This window comes from Scatophagus argus, chromosome 19 (genome assembly GCF_020382885.2).
Source record: "Scatophagus argus isolate fScaArg1 chromosome 19, fScaArg1.pri, whole genome shotgun sequence".
In the NCBI taxonomy this organism is placed as follows: Eukaryota; Metazoa; Chordata; class Actinopteri; family Scatophagidae; genus Scatophagus; species Scatophagus argus.
In genome coordinates, this window is record NC_058511.1 from 15,824,978 (window position 1) to 15,840,298 (window position 15,321).

At 43.3% G+C, this 15,321-nt stretch overlaps 2 protein-coding genes across 2 annotated transcripts; both read right to left on the bottom strand.

Moving 5' to 3' along the window:
• Window positions 1–376: 376 nt before the first annotated feature.
• LOC124050963 (trace amine-associated receptor 1-like) lies at window positions 377–1,461 on the bottom strand. The gene has a single exon (XM_046373961.1). The coding sequence runs from the start codon at window positions 1,459–1,461 to the stop codon at window positions 481–483; it is 981 nt and encodes a 326-aa protein (XP_046229917.1). The 3' UTR covers window positions 377–480.
• Window positions 1,462–9,913: 8,452 nt separating this feature from the next.
• LOC124050964 (trace amine-associated receptor 1-like) lies at window positions 9,914–10,977 on the bottom strand. Its single transcript, XM_046373962.1, has one exon. The coding sequence runs from the start codon at window positions 10,975–10,977 to the stop codon at window positions 9,997–9,999; it is 981 nt and encodes a 326-aa protein (XP_046229918.1). The 3' UTR covers window positions 9,914–9,996.
• Window positions 10,978–15,321: the final 4,344 nt, after the last annotated feature.

A 15,321-nucleotide genomic window follows, 5' to 3' on the forward strand; every position in this document is an offset into this window, starting at 1 on the left:
CAGAGATAGGTGTCAGAGCTAAACCTGAGAAGCAGAATGCTAATGCTGATCAATTGTCATGGTTTGCCAGTGGGCAGTCTGATTGGAGTCAAAGACAAGGATTTTAATGGTACAATGGACCAACTGGATCTGTGCACACCTGCACAGGCCACCACAAGATACAGGACTTGTGGCTGCCAATGCTGAACCAGGTGTTGTCTCAGCAAAATACTAAAGGGACAGTTTACACGTTTTTGCGTGGAGAGATCCCAACCTCCCAGTTATGTACACTGGCTGAAGCTTTAACCCTGTGGTAGTGAACTATTCACACACACACACACACACACACACACACACACACAAGCACATGTTAATATATAGAGTATAATTTAGAAAAAACAAAAGATGGAACACAGGTACAGACATGCTTAAATTTCATTATGGGAATTTTCTTTCAACAATGACTCATTAGGTGGCCATTTCAGTACTCCAGAGAATATTTCAAAACAGTTTCGCATTAGTTAAATCACCTTGAAATATTTTTCCAGAAATGATCATTCTGAATGCTGATCTGAACCAGCTGTAAAAGAAACCATAGATAAATGGATTGAGCATTGAATTTGACAATGCAAGCCAGATAAGAGTTTCAATTACAGCAACACTCAATGACACATGACCCAAAAGCTGAGAGGTAACACAGAGATAGAAAGGAGACCAACACATCAGAAAAACTCCCAGAACGATTGCAAGTGTTTTTGTGGCCTTTCTCTTCATCTTACTGACAGCTGCTCCAGACTTTATGCTCTGGATGCTGCGAGCCTGTCTCTGTGCAACAAGGAAAATCTTCAGGTAGATACAGAGCATTCCGATCACTGGGAGGTAAAATGAGAAAATTAGTCCTAAAATGTTTGCAATTGGAGAATCAACGATACACCTTTCTTCACAATTTTCCTGGTTTAATATTGCAATTGCATAACCAATTGCAACGAGAACAGAAACACCCCAGCTCACCAGGATCATGATCACAACAACACAGACATTCATTTTGGTTGCATATGTCAGAGGCTGACACACTGCATAATATCTGTCAATGGAAATACAACATAAATTCAAAATGGAAGATGTGACCAGAACTGTATCAATGCCGTGTTGTATTTTACGCAATAAATCATTATGATACAACCAGAAGGTCAAAGTGTATTCCATGGTGAAAGGAAAAGCTAAAACACCAACAAGCAGGTCAGCCACAGCCAGAGAGAGAATGAGAAAGTTTGTAGGAGTGTGCAGCTGTTTGAAATAACTGATGGAGATTATGACAAGAAGGTTTCCACACACTGTGACAACAGACACTGAGCCAAGGAAAATGTATAATAAAATACATGCTGTGGAAGGAGGGCTTGTCAGTATGTCAGACACATTTGCTCCCCTTTGACACGGATGTAAGTCAGCATAAGTTTGGCTGACGTTGACTTCTGGTGCCATGTTTCCGGGATCCTGCAAATCAGTTTGCTTTCAATAAGTAACAATCATATAAATATGAAAAATATGTTCATTTTAAAGTATTTTTCCCAGCATGAATGTAAAATTGCAATAGATCTCTGGATGAAAACACCTTACCCTTTGAAAGCTCAAGTTTGTCGAGGCATCAGTGTTGGTGGGTGATGACCAAGGCACTGGACACATTCTTGATTTTTATCACCCCTGTCTCATTACCATAATGAAGATAATGTATTAGGGGTGGGAACATCTAATTAGATTGTGATTCAGGATTCAGAAGAGAATATTGGTGCATGTAAAAGTATACTGACAAATAAAGTTTGAAGTTTGAAGCTTATGCTGTGTTACAGCCCTGTAATGAGTCTGTTTGGTCATTCAGTCCAAATGAAATGATTGAAAAAATTCACCTGCCAAGTGTGAAGTGGATTGGATCAGCCATTTTGCAGATGCTTGGAGGACATACACAAAAATAGACGGTTTAATTTGTTTAAAATCGAGTCTGAGCTGAGCAGAAAGCCGTCGAACAGAAGGCAGGATTGAGGTGATGCCATTTGTTAAAACCAGTGAGAACGACTAGAAGGTGAGAGAGTGACCTTTGGATTAATCCAGAAAGGAGGGAATTACAGTAGTCAGGTCCAGAGGTGACCAGGTTTCAAGATGGCCAATTAAAATAGCGTGATCCACTGTGTCAAAAGCTGCACACTGGTCGAAATGAATCAGAGAATCAGAATCAGCATCAGAATCAGCTTTATTTGCCAAGTATGTGTGACCATACAAGGAATTTGACTCCGGATTTTTCTCTGTCTTGTGCACCATACAAAATACAAAATAGCAATAATAATAATAATAAAAATGAAGAAAATGAAGAATAAAGCAGTTACAAGAAAAAGAAATATATATATATATATATATATATATATATATACATGTAGTGCAAACAGTGGAATGATGTAGTGCAAACAGTGTGATGGTTCACACAATGGCAGGTGGTTTACGGGGAGATCAGGGAGACAGCCTGGGGGAAGAAACTGTTTTTTGTGTCTGGTGGTCTTGGCATACAGAGCTCTGTAACGCCTACCAGAGGGAAGCAGATCAAACAGTTTGTGTGCAGGGTGTGAGGGGTCTGCAGTGATGCTTCCTGCCCGTTTTTTGACCCTGGACTGGTATAAGTCCTGAATGGAGGGCAGGTCGGCCCCGATGATTTTTTCTGCAGACCTGATTGTCCGTTGCAGTCTGTTTCTGTCCTGTTTGGCGGCCGATCCAAACCAGACAGTGATGGAAGTGCAGAGAACAGACTGGACGATGGAGGTGTAAAAGATGGTCAGCAGCTCCTGAGGCAGGTTGAACTTCTTCAGCTGTCGCAGAAAATACAACCTCTGCTGGGCCTTTTTCCTGATGAGGTCTACGTGGGACTTCCACTTGAGATCCCGGGCGATTGTGGTTCCCAGGAACTTAAAGGAGTCCACAGTGTTGTTGAGAATGGTAAGGGGAGGTAAGGTGGGTGGGTTCTTCCTAAAGTCCACTGTCATCTCCACAGTCTTGAGCGGGTTAAGCTCCAGGTTGTTCCGACCACACCAGAGGACCAGCTGGTCTACTTCACGTCTGTAGGCAGCCTCATCACCGTCCTTGATGAGGCCAACTACTGTTGTGTCGTCCACAAACTTAAGTAGTTTAACGGACGGGTCCCCTGAGGAGCAGTCGTTTGTGTATAGGGAGAAGAGCAGCGGGGAAAGAACACACCCCTGGGGGGCGCCGGTACTGATGGTTCTGGTGCTGGAGGTGATGCTCCCCAGCCTCACCTGCTGCCTCCTGTCAGTGAGGAAGTTGTAGATCCACTGAGAGGTGGAGGTCGGCACTGTGAGCTGTGAGAGCTTCTGGCGGAGGATTTCTGGGATGATGGTGTTGAATGCAGAGCTGAAGTCCACAAACAGGATCCTGGCATATGTCCCTGGGGTGTCAAGGTGATGGAGGATGAAGTGCAGTCCCATGTTGACTGCGTCATCCACCGACCGGTTTGCCCGGTGGGCAAACTGCAGGGGGTCAAGCCGGGGGCCTGTGATGAACTTCAGGTGGTTCAGCTCCAGCCTCTCAAAGGGTCTGTAGTCATTCAACCCCGTGATGGTGGGTTTTTTGGGGACTGGGATGATGGTGGAACGTTTGAAGCAATTGTCATCATCTAAAAGAGGTCACTAGTTACCTTGATGAGGGCAGTTTCTGTTACAGTAGACGTTATTATGACACTTTTCTGAGTCCTGGGCTGCTCCCTGGACTCAGTGGATGAGGTGAGTGACAGGATGACGATAGCCAAGCTGTCGTCCATGCTGGAGACCCCCTCCCACCCCATGCAGGACACTCTGACAGCACCAGGCAGCTCCTTCACTGACAGACTGCTCCACCCATGCTGTGTGAAGGAGAGGTACCGCCGCTCCTTCCTGCTCACTGCTGTCAGACTCCACAACATTCACAGCTGATAGACTGGACATTTAAAGCTGATGAATGTGTTAACTGGACTGCAGTACATGTGCAATAATGGGACAAAATGGTCGCGCCAGACCTGTGCAATAATACATGGGGAGTAAGAATTGTGCAATAATCTTTACTCATGTAACACTACTACAAGGATCAGTACCTACATACTTAGTCCCTGGAACAAATCTGTGCAATAATTAATCCATCCACTAATCACAACCTAAGGGACTCTCGTGTAAATAGTCTTTTTCTTTTCTGTGCTGTGTACAGCTGCAGGTACTTGTTTCCTGTGTATTTATTCTTCTTGAATGCACAGACTTCCCTTTTCCTTGCATGCTTTGCACCCTCTATGTCCTGTTTGCTGCTGTAATACTTCAATTTCCCAGATATGGGACTAATAAAAGATTATCTTATCTTATCTTAAAGCTAAAAGTTGTGTTGAAGCTACTTTTTTAAAAACTTTTCATAAAATTGGAAGTCCAGAAGTTTGTTAGCAGACTATATCTGGAGAGAGGGAGGATCCAAGTGCGGGTTCTCACTCAGAGATTTATTAAAACAAAAAACAACTGTGGTCTACATGTCCCTCTTTGGCCTACCAGCAACTCGAATGTTTTGGAACAAAGCCACCCGAGTGTCCAGAGTAGCAGACACAATGACCATCCACAGATGGGCAGCCATCAAGAAGTCCCTGCATATCAACAACAACAAGGGACAGGAGCAAGATGATCCCCTCTACAAAATACGTCCTCTGGTCACTCACCTGACATCCAAATTGGTCTCCATCCCAATGAGTGAGAAGCTCACCATAGATGAGTAGATGGTGCCATTCAAGGAGAGACACAGGTTGAAACCTACCTGCCATCAAAACCAAAGAAGTGGGGCTATAAAATTCTCATATTGGCAGGATCTGAGGAATACCGCACAACCTTGAGATCTACACTGGGAGAGTCGACCAAACTCCTGAGGTGCCAGATGTTGGAGCTAGTGAAAATGTCGTCCTCCGACTGGCCCAGCTAATCCCCAAGGAAGAGAACTACAAGCTCTTCTTTAACAATTGGTTCACTAGTGTCCCTCTTGTAGTCACATTGGCTGAGAAGGGAATTCACTGTACTGGCACTGTTCAACAGATTACCTGGAGTCAACCTGAAGAGCGATGCTGATCTGAAGAGAGCAGAACGTGGGGCATTCGAAGAGAAGATGACCATGGTGAGAGAAACCACCTTGTATGTTGTCAAGTGGTACGACAACCGTTCCGGGGCCCCTTCTGAGTGACCACATTGGAGCCAATACTGTGACTGAGGTTCAGCTCCAGCCTCTCAAAGGGTCTGTAGTCATTCAACCCCGTGATGGTGGGTTTTTTGGGGACTGGGATGATGGTGGAACGTTTGAAGCAATTGTCATCATCTAAAAGAGGTCACTAGTTACCTTGATGAGGGCAGTTTCTGTTACAGTAGACGTTATTATGACACTTTTCTGAGTCCTGGGCTGCTCCCTGGACTCAGTGGATGAGGTGAGTGACAGGATGACGATAGCCAAGCTGTCGTCCATGCTGGAGACCCCCTCCCACCCCATGCAGGACACTCTGACAGCACCAGGCAGCTCCTTCACTGACAGACTGCTCCACCCATGCTGTGTGAAGGAGAGGTACCGCCGCTCCTTCCTGCTCACTGCTGTCAGACTCCACAACATTCACAGCTGATAGACTGGACATTTAAAGCTGATGAATGTGTTAACTGGACTGCAGTACATGTGCAATAATGGGACAAAATGGTCGCGCCAGACCTGTGCAATAATACATGGGGAGTAAGAATTGTGCAATAATCTTTACTCATGTAACACTACTACAAGGATCAGTACCTACATACTTAGTCCCTGGAACAAATCTGTGCAATAATTAATCCATCCACTAATCACAACCTAAGGGACTCTCGTGTAAATAGTCTTTTTCTTTTCTGTGCTGTGTACAGCTGCAGGTACTTGTTTCCTGTGTATTTATTCTTCTTGAATGCACAGACTTCCCTTTTCCTTGCATGCTTTGCACCCTCTATGTCCTGTTTGCTGCTGTAATACTTCAATTTCCCAGATATGGGACTAATAAAAGATTATCTTATCTTATCTTAAAGCTAAAAGTTGTGTTGAAGCTACTTTTTTAAAAACTTTTCATAAAATTGGAAGTCCAGAAGTTTGTTAGCAGACTATATCTGGAGAGAGGGAGGATCCAAGTGCGGGTTCTCACTCAGAGATTTATTAAAACAAAAAACAACAAAAGGTGTCCTCAAACGGAGGGTAACAAATACAACAAAAGGTGTCCTCAAACGGAGGGTTTTAAACACAACAAAAGGTGTCCTCAAACGGAGGGTTTCAGAGAAGAAAACACAACGAAGGACGCCGTCACTGCTGGGCGGGGAACTGGAGCTGGCGATCTGAAAGAAACAGAGGATCAGGAGACGAAAGGTTTTTTTTCAGGAAGGGTTTCAAACATTTGCCGAAGTACTACCGCGAGGAAAAGCTGAAGAACTGGCGGAGAGTGGATGCAGACCAGGTCCTTAAGTAAGGAGCGGAGAACAGGAAACAGGTGGGCTAAATGACACAGGTGATAGCACTCAGCTCCAATTCCCCGTCCTGCCAACACAGCTGTCCCCGGCGTGCCTGAAGGAAAAAATAACAAAAAACCAAAACAAATGGAAAACAGCAGAATATTCGGCCACAATCCTAACAGTACACCCCCCCCCCCCCCTCATCATCAACCAAACGGGGAGGCGGAGGGGGTGTGGTGGGAGGCTGCAAAGCACTGGAGAGGTGAGGTTTTATTTGAGAAATGTGGAACACGGGATGAATCCGCATGGAGGCAGGCAGCTGGAGTTTCACTGTCACAGGATTGATGACTTTCAGGATGGAGAAGGGACCAATGAAACGAGGGGAAAGTTTGCGGGACTCAGTGCGTAGGGGAACAGACTTGGTAGACAGCCAGACTGACTGACCCTCCCGATAGGGGGGGCGGGAGTGCGGTGACGGTTGGCGGAACGCTCGTTTGCCTGAGTAGAGCGAAGCAGGGCCCGTCTAGTCTCATCCCACACCCGTCTGCAACGCCGAAGGTGAAGTTGCACAGAGGGAACCGCAATTTCTTCCTCCTGGGCCGGAAACAGCGGGGGTAGTTTCCGAGATCCTGCAAATCAGTTTGCTTTCAATAAGTATGAATGTGAATGTGTAGTTAGGGACATTCCTTCAGAAAGTGAGGACAGTGAGGTATCAGGCAGTGATAGTGAGGAAGTGGAGGAGTGGATCCCTGAATCAGGTTTGTGGGACACTTATGAGCTCAGGGGTCAGTGAGAGGTCAGGAGTCAGTTGGTAAAGTGATTGTGTATGTGTGTGTGTGTGTGTGCATGCATGCATGCATGCAAGTCTTCCTGTTGCATTTACTTCTTTCTAATATTTTTTTCCTTTTTCTTCTTTTCAGAAGAACACCAGCCACAAGACAGTGACTCTGAGGAAGAGGGAGATTGAGATGAACAGGAGGGTGAAGTATCTCACCTCCCAAGATGGAGAAAAGTACACAACTCCATTGATGCCCAAACAGACTGGCATAGCCAGCTGCCAAAAGCTGATGACATCCTGCCCCCCTTCCAATACTTCAGAAAGTTATTCTCTGAAGACATTCTTGAAGTTATAGTAGAGGAATCTAATTTGTACGCAATTCAGTGTGACCCCAACAAGCCCCAAAACCTTACCTCCAACGAGTTAGAGCAGTTCCTCGGCACTGTGGTCTACATGTCCCTCTTTGGCCTACCAGCAACTCGAATGTTTTGGAACAAAGCCACCCGAGTGTCCAGAGTAGCAGACACAATGACCATCCACAGATGGGCAGCCATCAAGAAGTCCCTGCATATCAACAACAACAAGGGACAGGAGCAAGATGATCCCCTCTACAAAATACGTCCTCTGGTCACTCACCTGACATCCAAATTGGTCTCCATCCCAATGAGTGAGAAGCTCACCATAGATGAGTAGATGGTGCCATTCAAGGAGAGACACAGGTTGAAACCTACCTGCCATCAAAACCAAAGAAGTGGGGCTATAAAATTCTCATATTGGCAGGATCTGAGGAATACCGCACAACCTTGAGATCTACACTGGGAGAGTCGACCAAACTCCTGAGGTGCCAGATGTTGGAGCTAGTGAAAATGTCGTCCTCCGACTGGCCCAGCTAATCCCCAAGGAAGAGAACTACAAGCTCTTCTTTAACAATTGGTTCACTAGTGTCCCTCTTGTAGTCACATTGGCTGAGAAGGGAATTCACTGTACTGGCACTGTTCAACAGATTACCTGGAGTCAACCTGAAGAGCGATGCTGATCTGAAGAGAGCAGAACGTGGGGCATTCGAAGAGAAGATGACCATGGTGAGAGAAACCACCTTGTATGTTGTCAAGTGGTACGACAACCGTTCCGGGGCCCCTTCTGAGTGACCACATTGGAGCCAATACTGTGACTGAGGTTGACAGGTGATATCAATTGATATTATCTTATCTTATCATCATCTTCTGCTAAATAGATTATCTGTTACAATGTTTTCAAATGTAAAGCAATAAATAATTAAATAAATAATCTATTATTATCATTACAGGTGGGATCGCAAGGAGAAGAAAAACATCACTGTCCCCTGCCCTGCTCTGGTGCAAGAATATAACAAAAACATCGGTGGGGTGGACCTGCTTGACTCACTGATTGCACTCTGCCGCAACAAAGTTAGATCAAAGAAATGGTACCACCGGCTGGTGTTCCACTTCCTGGACATGATCATCGTTACCACCTGGCTGCTTTACAGAAGAGACTGTGAAGGCACTGGCATGGAGCAGAAAGACCAAATGAGGCTCTATGCCTTCAAGTCATACATTGCAGAGGGCCTCTGCATATGTGGTAAGAGCATGGAGCATCGTCCAAGCCAGTCCATTGCTGGCACATATGAGGAGAAGAGGAAGAAAGGACGCACAGCTCCCATTCCAGTCCAAGATGTCCACCTGGATCAAACAGCCCACTGGCTGATCATGATTGGGGACAAGGGACGATGCAGGGTGCCAGGGTGCAATGGTACACCAAAAGCAGCGTGCTGCAAATGCAGTGTGCACCTCTGCTTCACCCCCGACCACAACTGCTTCCTGAGGTTCCACACTGAATGGACAAGACGGATCCCTGATCAAACTTTGGATGAATTTTCGTATTTTAATGTTCTATGAAATGTTTACATTGTTTATTTGTGGTTTGTTTATTTGTTCATGCTTGATGTATTGATAAAACTTATTACAGAATTTGACTACCCTCGTCGCACAATGTTGACTTGAAGCAACAAACCTATACCTGTTTGGGGGGGGCGGGGCGGGTTGGGCGTCAGATTTTATGATTGATATATTATTAGGGACCCCAAAGCTCCCACAAAATAGGGTGAAAGATTTTTTTTATTGTGTCTTCAGACAGATACCAAGCATTATAGTCACAATGCTATGGTCAAGCATTATGTTTGTTGAAGATTTAAATAAATAAATAAAAACACTCATTGATTTATATCCCAGTATTTATCATCTGACAGCAGCAAAGTTTGAAGCATTGGAGCAGAGATAGGCGTCAGAGCAAAACCTGAGAAGCAGAATGCTAATGCTGATCAACTGTCATGGTTTGCCAGTGGGCATTCTGATTGGAGTCAAAGACAAGGATTTTAATGGTACAATGGACCAACTGGATCTGTGCACACCTGCACAGGCCACCACAAGATACAGGACTTGTGGCTGCCAATGCTGTAACAGGTGTTGTATTAGCAAAATACTGAAGGGCAGTTTACACAGTTTTTGAGTGGAGAGATCCCAACCTCCCAGTTATGTACACTGGCTGAAGCTTTAACCCTGTGGTAGTGAACTATTCACACACACACACACACACACAAGTATAATTTTAAAAAAAACAAAAGATGGAACACAGGTACAGACATGCTTAACTTTTATTATGGGAAATTTTTTCAACAATGACTCATTAGGTGGCCATTTCAGTACTCCAGAGAATATTTCAAAACAGTTTCGCATTAGTTAAATCACCTTGAAATATTTTTCCAGAAATGATCATTCTGAATGCCGATCTGAACCAGCTGTAAAAGAAAGCATAGATAAATGGATTGAGCATTGAATTTGACAGTGCAAGCCAGTTCAGAGTTTCAAATACAACAACAGGCACTGACACATGACTCAAATGCTGAGAAGTAAAACAGAGAAAGAAAGGAGACCAACACATCAGAAAAACTCCCATAACGATTGCAAGTGTTTTTGTGGCCTTTCTCTCCATCTTACTGACAGCTGCTCCAGACTTTATGCTCTGGATGCTGCGAGCCTGTCTCTGTGCAACAAGGAAAATCTTCAGGTAGATACAGAGCATTATGATCACTGGGAGGTAAAATGAGAAAATTGGTCCTAAAATGTTGGCAAGTAGAACATTGATAAAACACATTTCTCCACATTTTTCATGGTTTAATCCTGCAATTACAAAACCAACTGCAACAAGAACAGAAACACCCCAGCTCACCAGGATCATGATCACAACAACACAAACATTCATCTTAGTTGCATATGTCAGAGGCTGACTCACTGCATAATATCTGTCAATGGAAATACAACATAAATTCAAAATGGAAGATGTGCTCAGAGTTACATCAAAACTGTCTCGTATTTTACAGAATAAATCATTATGATACATACAGAAGGTCACAGTGAATTCCATGCTGAAAGGAAAAACTACAACACCAACAAGCAGGTCAGCCACAGCCAGAGAGAGAATGAGAGAGTTTGTAGGAGTGTGCAGCTGTTTGAAATAAATGATGGAGATTATGACAAGAAGGTTTCCACACACTGTGACAACAGACAGTGAGCCAAGGAAAATGTATAATAAAATACATGCTATGGAAGGAGGGCTTGTCAGTATGTCAGACACATTTGCTCCCCTATGACACGGATGTAAGTCAGCATAAGTTTGGAGGACGCTGACTTCTGGTGCCATGTTTCCGGGATTCTGCAAATCAGTTTGCTTTCAGTAAGTAACAGTATTTTCAATATGAATATGTTTATTTTAAAATATTTTGCCCACCATGAATGTAAAAGTGCGATAGATCCCTGGATGAAAATGCCTTACCTTTTAAATGCTCAAGTTTGTTGAGGCGTCAGTGTTGGTGGGTGATGACCAAGGCACTACACACGGCCAGATTTTTATCAACCCCTGTCTCATTACCATAATGAATATGCAGTATTAGGAGTGGGAATGTCTAATTTGATTCTGATTCACAGAGTCACGATCAGCATTCTATCACAGCAGTTTGTATCATCTATAGGACTCGTGTACATGGAGACAGATGAGATGCCTGCATGTTTCTTTCACTGAATAGGAAACTACCTTTATAAACCACACTGGAGAAACAGGGAGGTGTGCGGATGGGATGGCAGGTGTAGACAAACCCAGACTGACACACCAGGACCCAAGGTTACACTACTATCCATGGTTAGGTTTGGGCAACAAAACTGCATTGGTTGAGGCAGTTTGGTTTTGTGGCATTGGATATTATGTGGAAATCATGCTGCCTGTTGGGAGGACTGTTTAATCTCCTGAGTCACCCGGCAACAGCAAAGCTGAACATTGGAGAGGAGATGGACGTCAGAACTAAACCAGTTCAATTTTAAGTTGCAGTATCAGAATACCAGTGCTGATAGATTGTCAAGGCAATGCATGCAAGCAAAGGGACCTGGAAACAGCAAACAGCTGAGCAAGTGAAAGCTACTCTGTCCATTGGGGTAAAGGGAAACCACACTGGTTCAGTGAACACCACACGGATCTCGTCAAGCTTCCCTTGGTTTTCAAGTGACTTCCTGGTTTCCTGTGGACATTCTGATTGCGGTCAGGGACAAAGATTTTGATGGTACAATGGACGACTAGATCTATACACACTTTCAGCAGTTGAAGTTCAGGTCACAATAATGCACAGCGACTTAGGAAAGAATGGGGGTTTGACATGTGAAGAGTCAGAAGAATGTTCTCCAGAATTGGGACTAAGAATGAGGCACTTGGATTGAGGGCCAGGTAAGGTCACTGATTCAGAAGAGGCAGGGTTAGACATCATGCCTTTTCCTGTTGAACATGACAGTGATATGAAGGAGGACATGGCTGATTTGCAACAACAGCCTGAGGATGAGAGGGAGCATTTTTTGCTGACTAATCATTTTTGTTGACTTTGCTGAGAATGCAAGACATGGAAGACTCAGACACTGAGGATAACAGGAGTAATAGTCTTTATTTACACAGTGTTTCTCAAAAAAAGAGATTTGAGTTCTTCACTGACAATGAAGAAATCCTTTAGCAAGGTGGTCCAGAGTCCTTGGAGGGCAGTGTGGCAAGTTAGTGTTTGTGGCAAGGAGAAAACAGGAGAGAGCCAAGCAAAGGTGTGAATCCAAGGGAGCAGGGACATGGCAGGCACATGGAGCTGAATGCAGTCAATAGGAGTAGGCAGAACTGAACCTGACCAAGTAACTGAGATTGAGCACAAAGGCAAAAAATGCAGAAGGCCTGAAGTGTGTTACCACAATGCATGACTAAATGATCTGGTGTCAAGATTGTTATCTTGTGGCTGTTGTTGCTCTTTGCTTTTGGTGTCTTCCTGTCTTTTAGTGACTTGTGGTTTGAATTTTCAGTGTGCTTACTTGTCTAACCTGGAGCTGAGCATGGCGGGGCGGGTCTCTTCAGCCACTTACCTGCACACCTGACTCTCATCAGGAGCCAATCTTCTTATCAGCTTGATGACTACTTAACAACGGTGTCCTCTTTGCACCATCACCAGATTATGCCGTCTCCACAGTGGTATTTAGTCGGGATCTCAGAATTGCTTGCTTGCTTTTGTATGATCAGAGAAGGTATTTTGAAGCTGAGATTATACTGACTAGGTGCACACATTTTAATCACACTCTCTGTGACCTGATGAGATAATTTTCCACAGACAAGAAGAAGATTTGGGTGGAGCATTTGCCAGAGATAGTTTTTCAGATAATACATAACAGCATTCCAGCACCAGCTACATGCCATAGCACTTGCTGTTCTGCAGGTCCCCCAATGTACCAGTGTACATTCTGTTGGGACCAGGGAGTGAGAAGTTTACTCATGCAGTGAGTGACTGGACACTCTTTGAATGCCAGCAGCAGTTAAACGCGACTCACAGTCACGCATCGAGGCAGAGGGCACTGCATGCAGAGGCCAAAAGTACATCTAACCCTTTCAAAGTGGCGATGGGAACAAACAGAGTTATTACAGAAGGCTGCATAAATAAACAGCCTTTCTCTTTATTGTACACCATTAAGGCAACAGCCATAAAAGTAAACCACAAAAGTAGTGTAGTGTTGAGGTTGAAGAAATCCAAACCTATTATTTGTTATCCATATTCTACGACTCAATCATGAAGACTTACAGATTATGACTAATGTGTATTAGCTTTAATTTGAAACATTTTTTTTTGCTTTTTTGCTTTATACATATCCTTGGTGGTAATGTATTTTAGAAGCATTTATTAAAAATTTGTTAAAAATCACTTAATGTCCCAAGAGCAAGCATTAAATAAATCCATAAATGCTCTGTTACAGGCCTGTAATGAGCCTGTTCAGTCATTCAGTCAAGATGACATGAATGGACAAATTCAGCACTGCAAAAATATATCTTCCAAGAGTGAAGTGGATTGGACCGGCTATTTTTGAGATGTTTGGAGAACGAACACAAAAACTGACAGATTCCTTTCTAGTTTGAATCTTAACTTTTCCGATCCTTTTTTGAGTTCTTTCATTTTACCAGAACTGCGCTCAACGTAAGTAAGGTAAATCTGGTCAATTTATGTTTGCTAATGTGACCTGACTCTTAAGGCCTAATAACAATTTATACCCAATTAACTTTTTGTTACACTATGTTTCTCAATCTTAGACTTAATACACTGTATAGACAAAAGTGTCCAGACACACCTCTTTATGACGCAGCACAGATGGGGCCTCTTACTTCCAGTGAAGGAAAATCTTAATACTTCAGCATATGAAGACATTTTGGACAATGCTATGATTCCAACTTCATGGCTACAGTTGGGGAAGGCCCTTTTCTGTTCTAGCACAAAGCAAGGTCCATAAAGACATGGTTTGATGAATTTGGCATGGAAGAGCATGAAGGTGATTTAGCCGCAGCACCAGCAAGGAAGTAAAAATGCTATGCAAACCTGTTTCAGAGCATGCACTATTCAGGCAGGATTTATCAAGCAAACAATGGTACTGACCCAGCTGCCTGTTATAATGTCACCTGACTTCCTCTTTTGCTCCTGTCAGTCTCATTTTGTAATGATTGATGCCACATACGTGAGAAAAAATGAAGGAAGTTCATAGTCAGTAAATCCTTGAACTGAACAAAAGAATGATTAACATAATGAGTTCGGACTCCTTCCTCCAGCATGCCTGAGAAGCCATGTTGGATAAAATATGTTCCTTGTTAAAATGATTTTGGAGAATAGAACTTTAGACAGTTTTCACAACAACAACAAACTTCTTTTCATTCTATTTTAGTTTGTTTTATTTTGCTATTTAACTTGGAAAATCTTCAGCTTCAGCTGTAGCTTATCTAGTTTAATTACAGTAAATTTTATGTTTTTTGATATTGGTATCAGTGGCCGTGTCATGTCAGTGTTTAAAAAAATGCATTAATAGTTTTATAGATTTTTTTTTCTTTTACATGTTGATCCAAATACTGACTTGTGTCTTCATAATTATGTCTGTAGTCAGATGATGTGATGCTATAGCCTTCAATTAAAGGTGTGAATGTATGGGTTGGTTATTGGTCCCTGTGCTGCCTGCTTGTCATATGCACACACACACACACACACACACACACACAGAGAGAGAGAGAGAGAGAGAGAGAGAGAGTTCCTGCCTGCATCATCACCTCTTCAACCTGGGGCCTTACTGTTTCCTACCAACAACAAAACTAATAGGACAAAACAAAGTCATGGCCACATAATGAGCTGAACAATGACATAATACACCACAGAGTCAATTTTAATGAGGAACAAGAAACAAACAAAGAAATCTGGGAATACCCTTCTCTGAGTCTAGGGAAATAATTCTGTTTATTACCGAATAACAAGCCAGAAGTTTTCTTATGTGTAAAGTTGCTGACTCATACTAAACAAAATTTCTCCCTTTACATCATTGGAAACATTACCTTTATGTTTCATGTTTTCGTGTTTTACTGTAAGGACAGTTACGGCCTGCTAATTTGTCTGCAAAGAGCTAGTATTTTTGTGAAATGGTTCATGTATATCATGATTTATTCACTAAG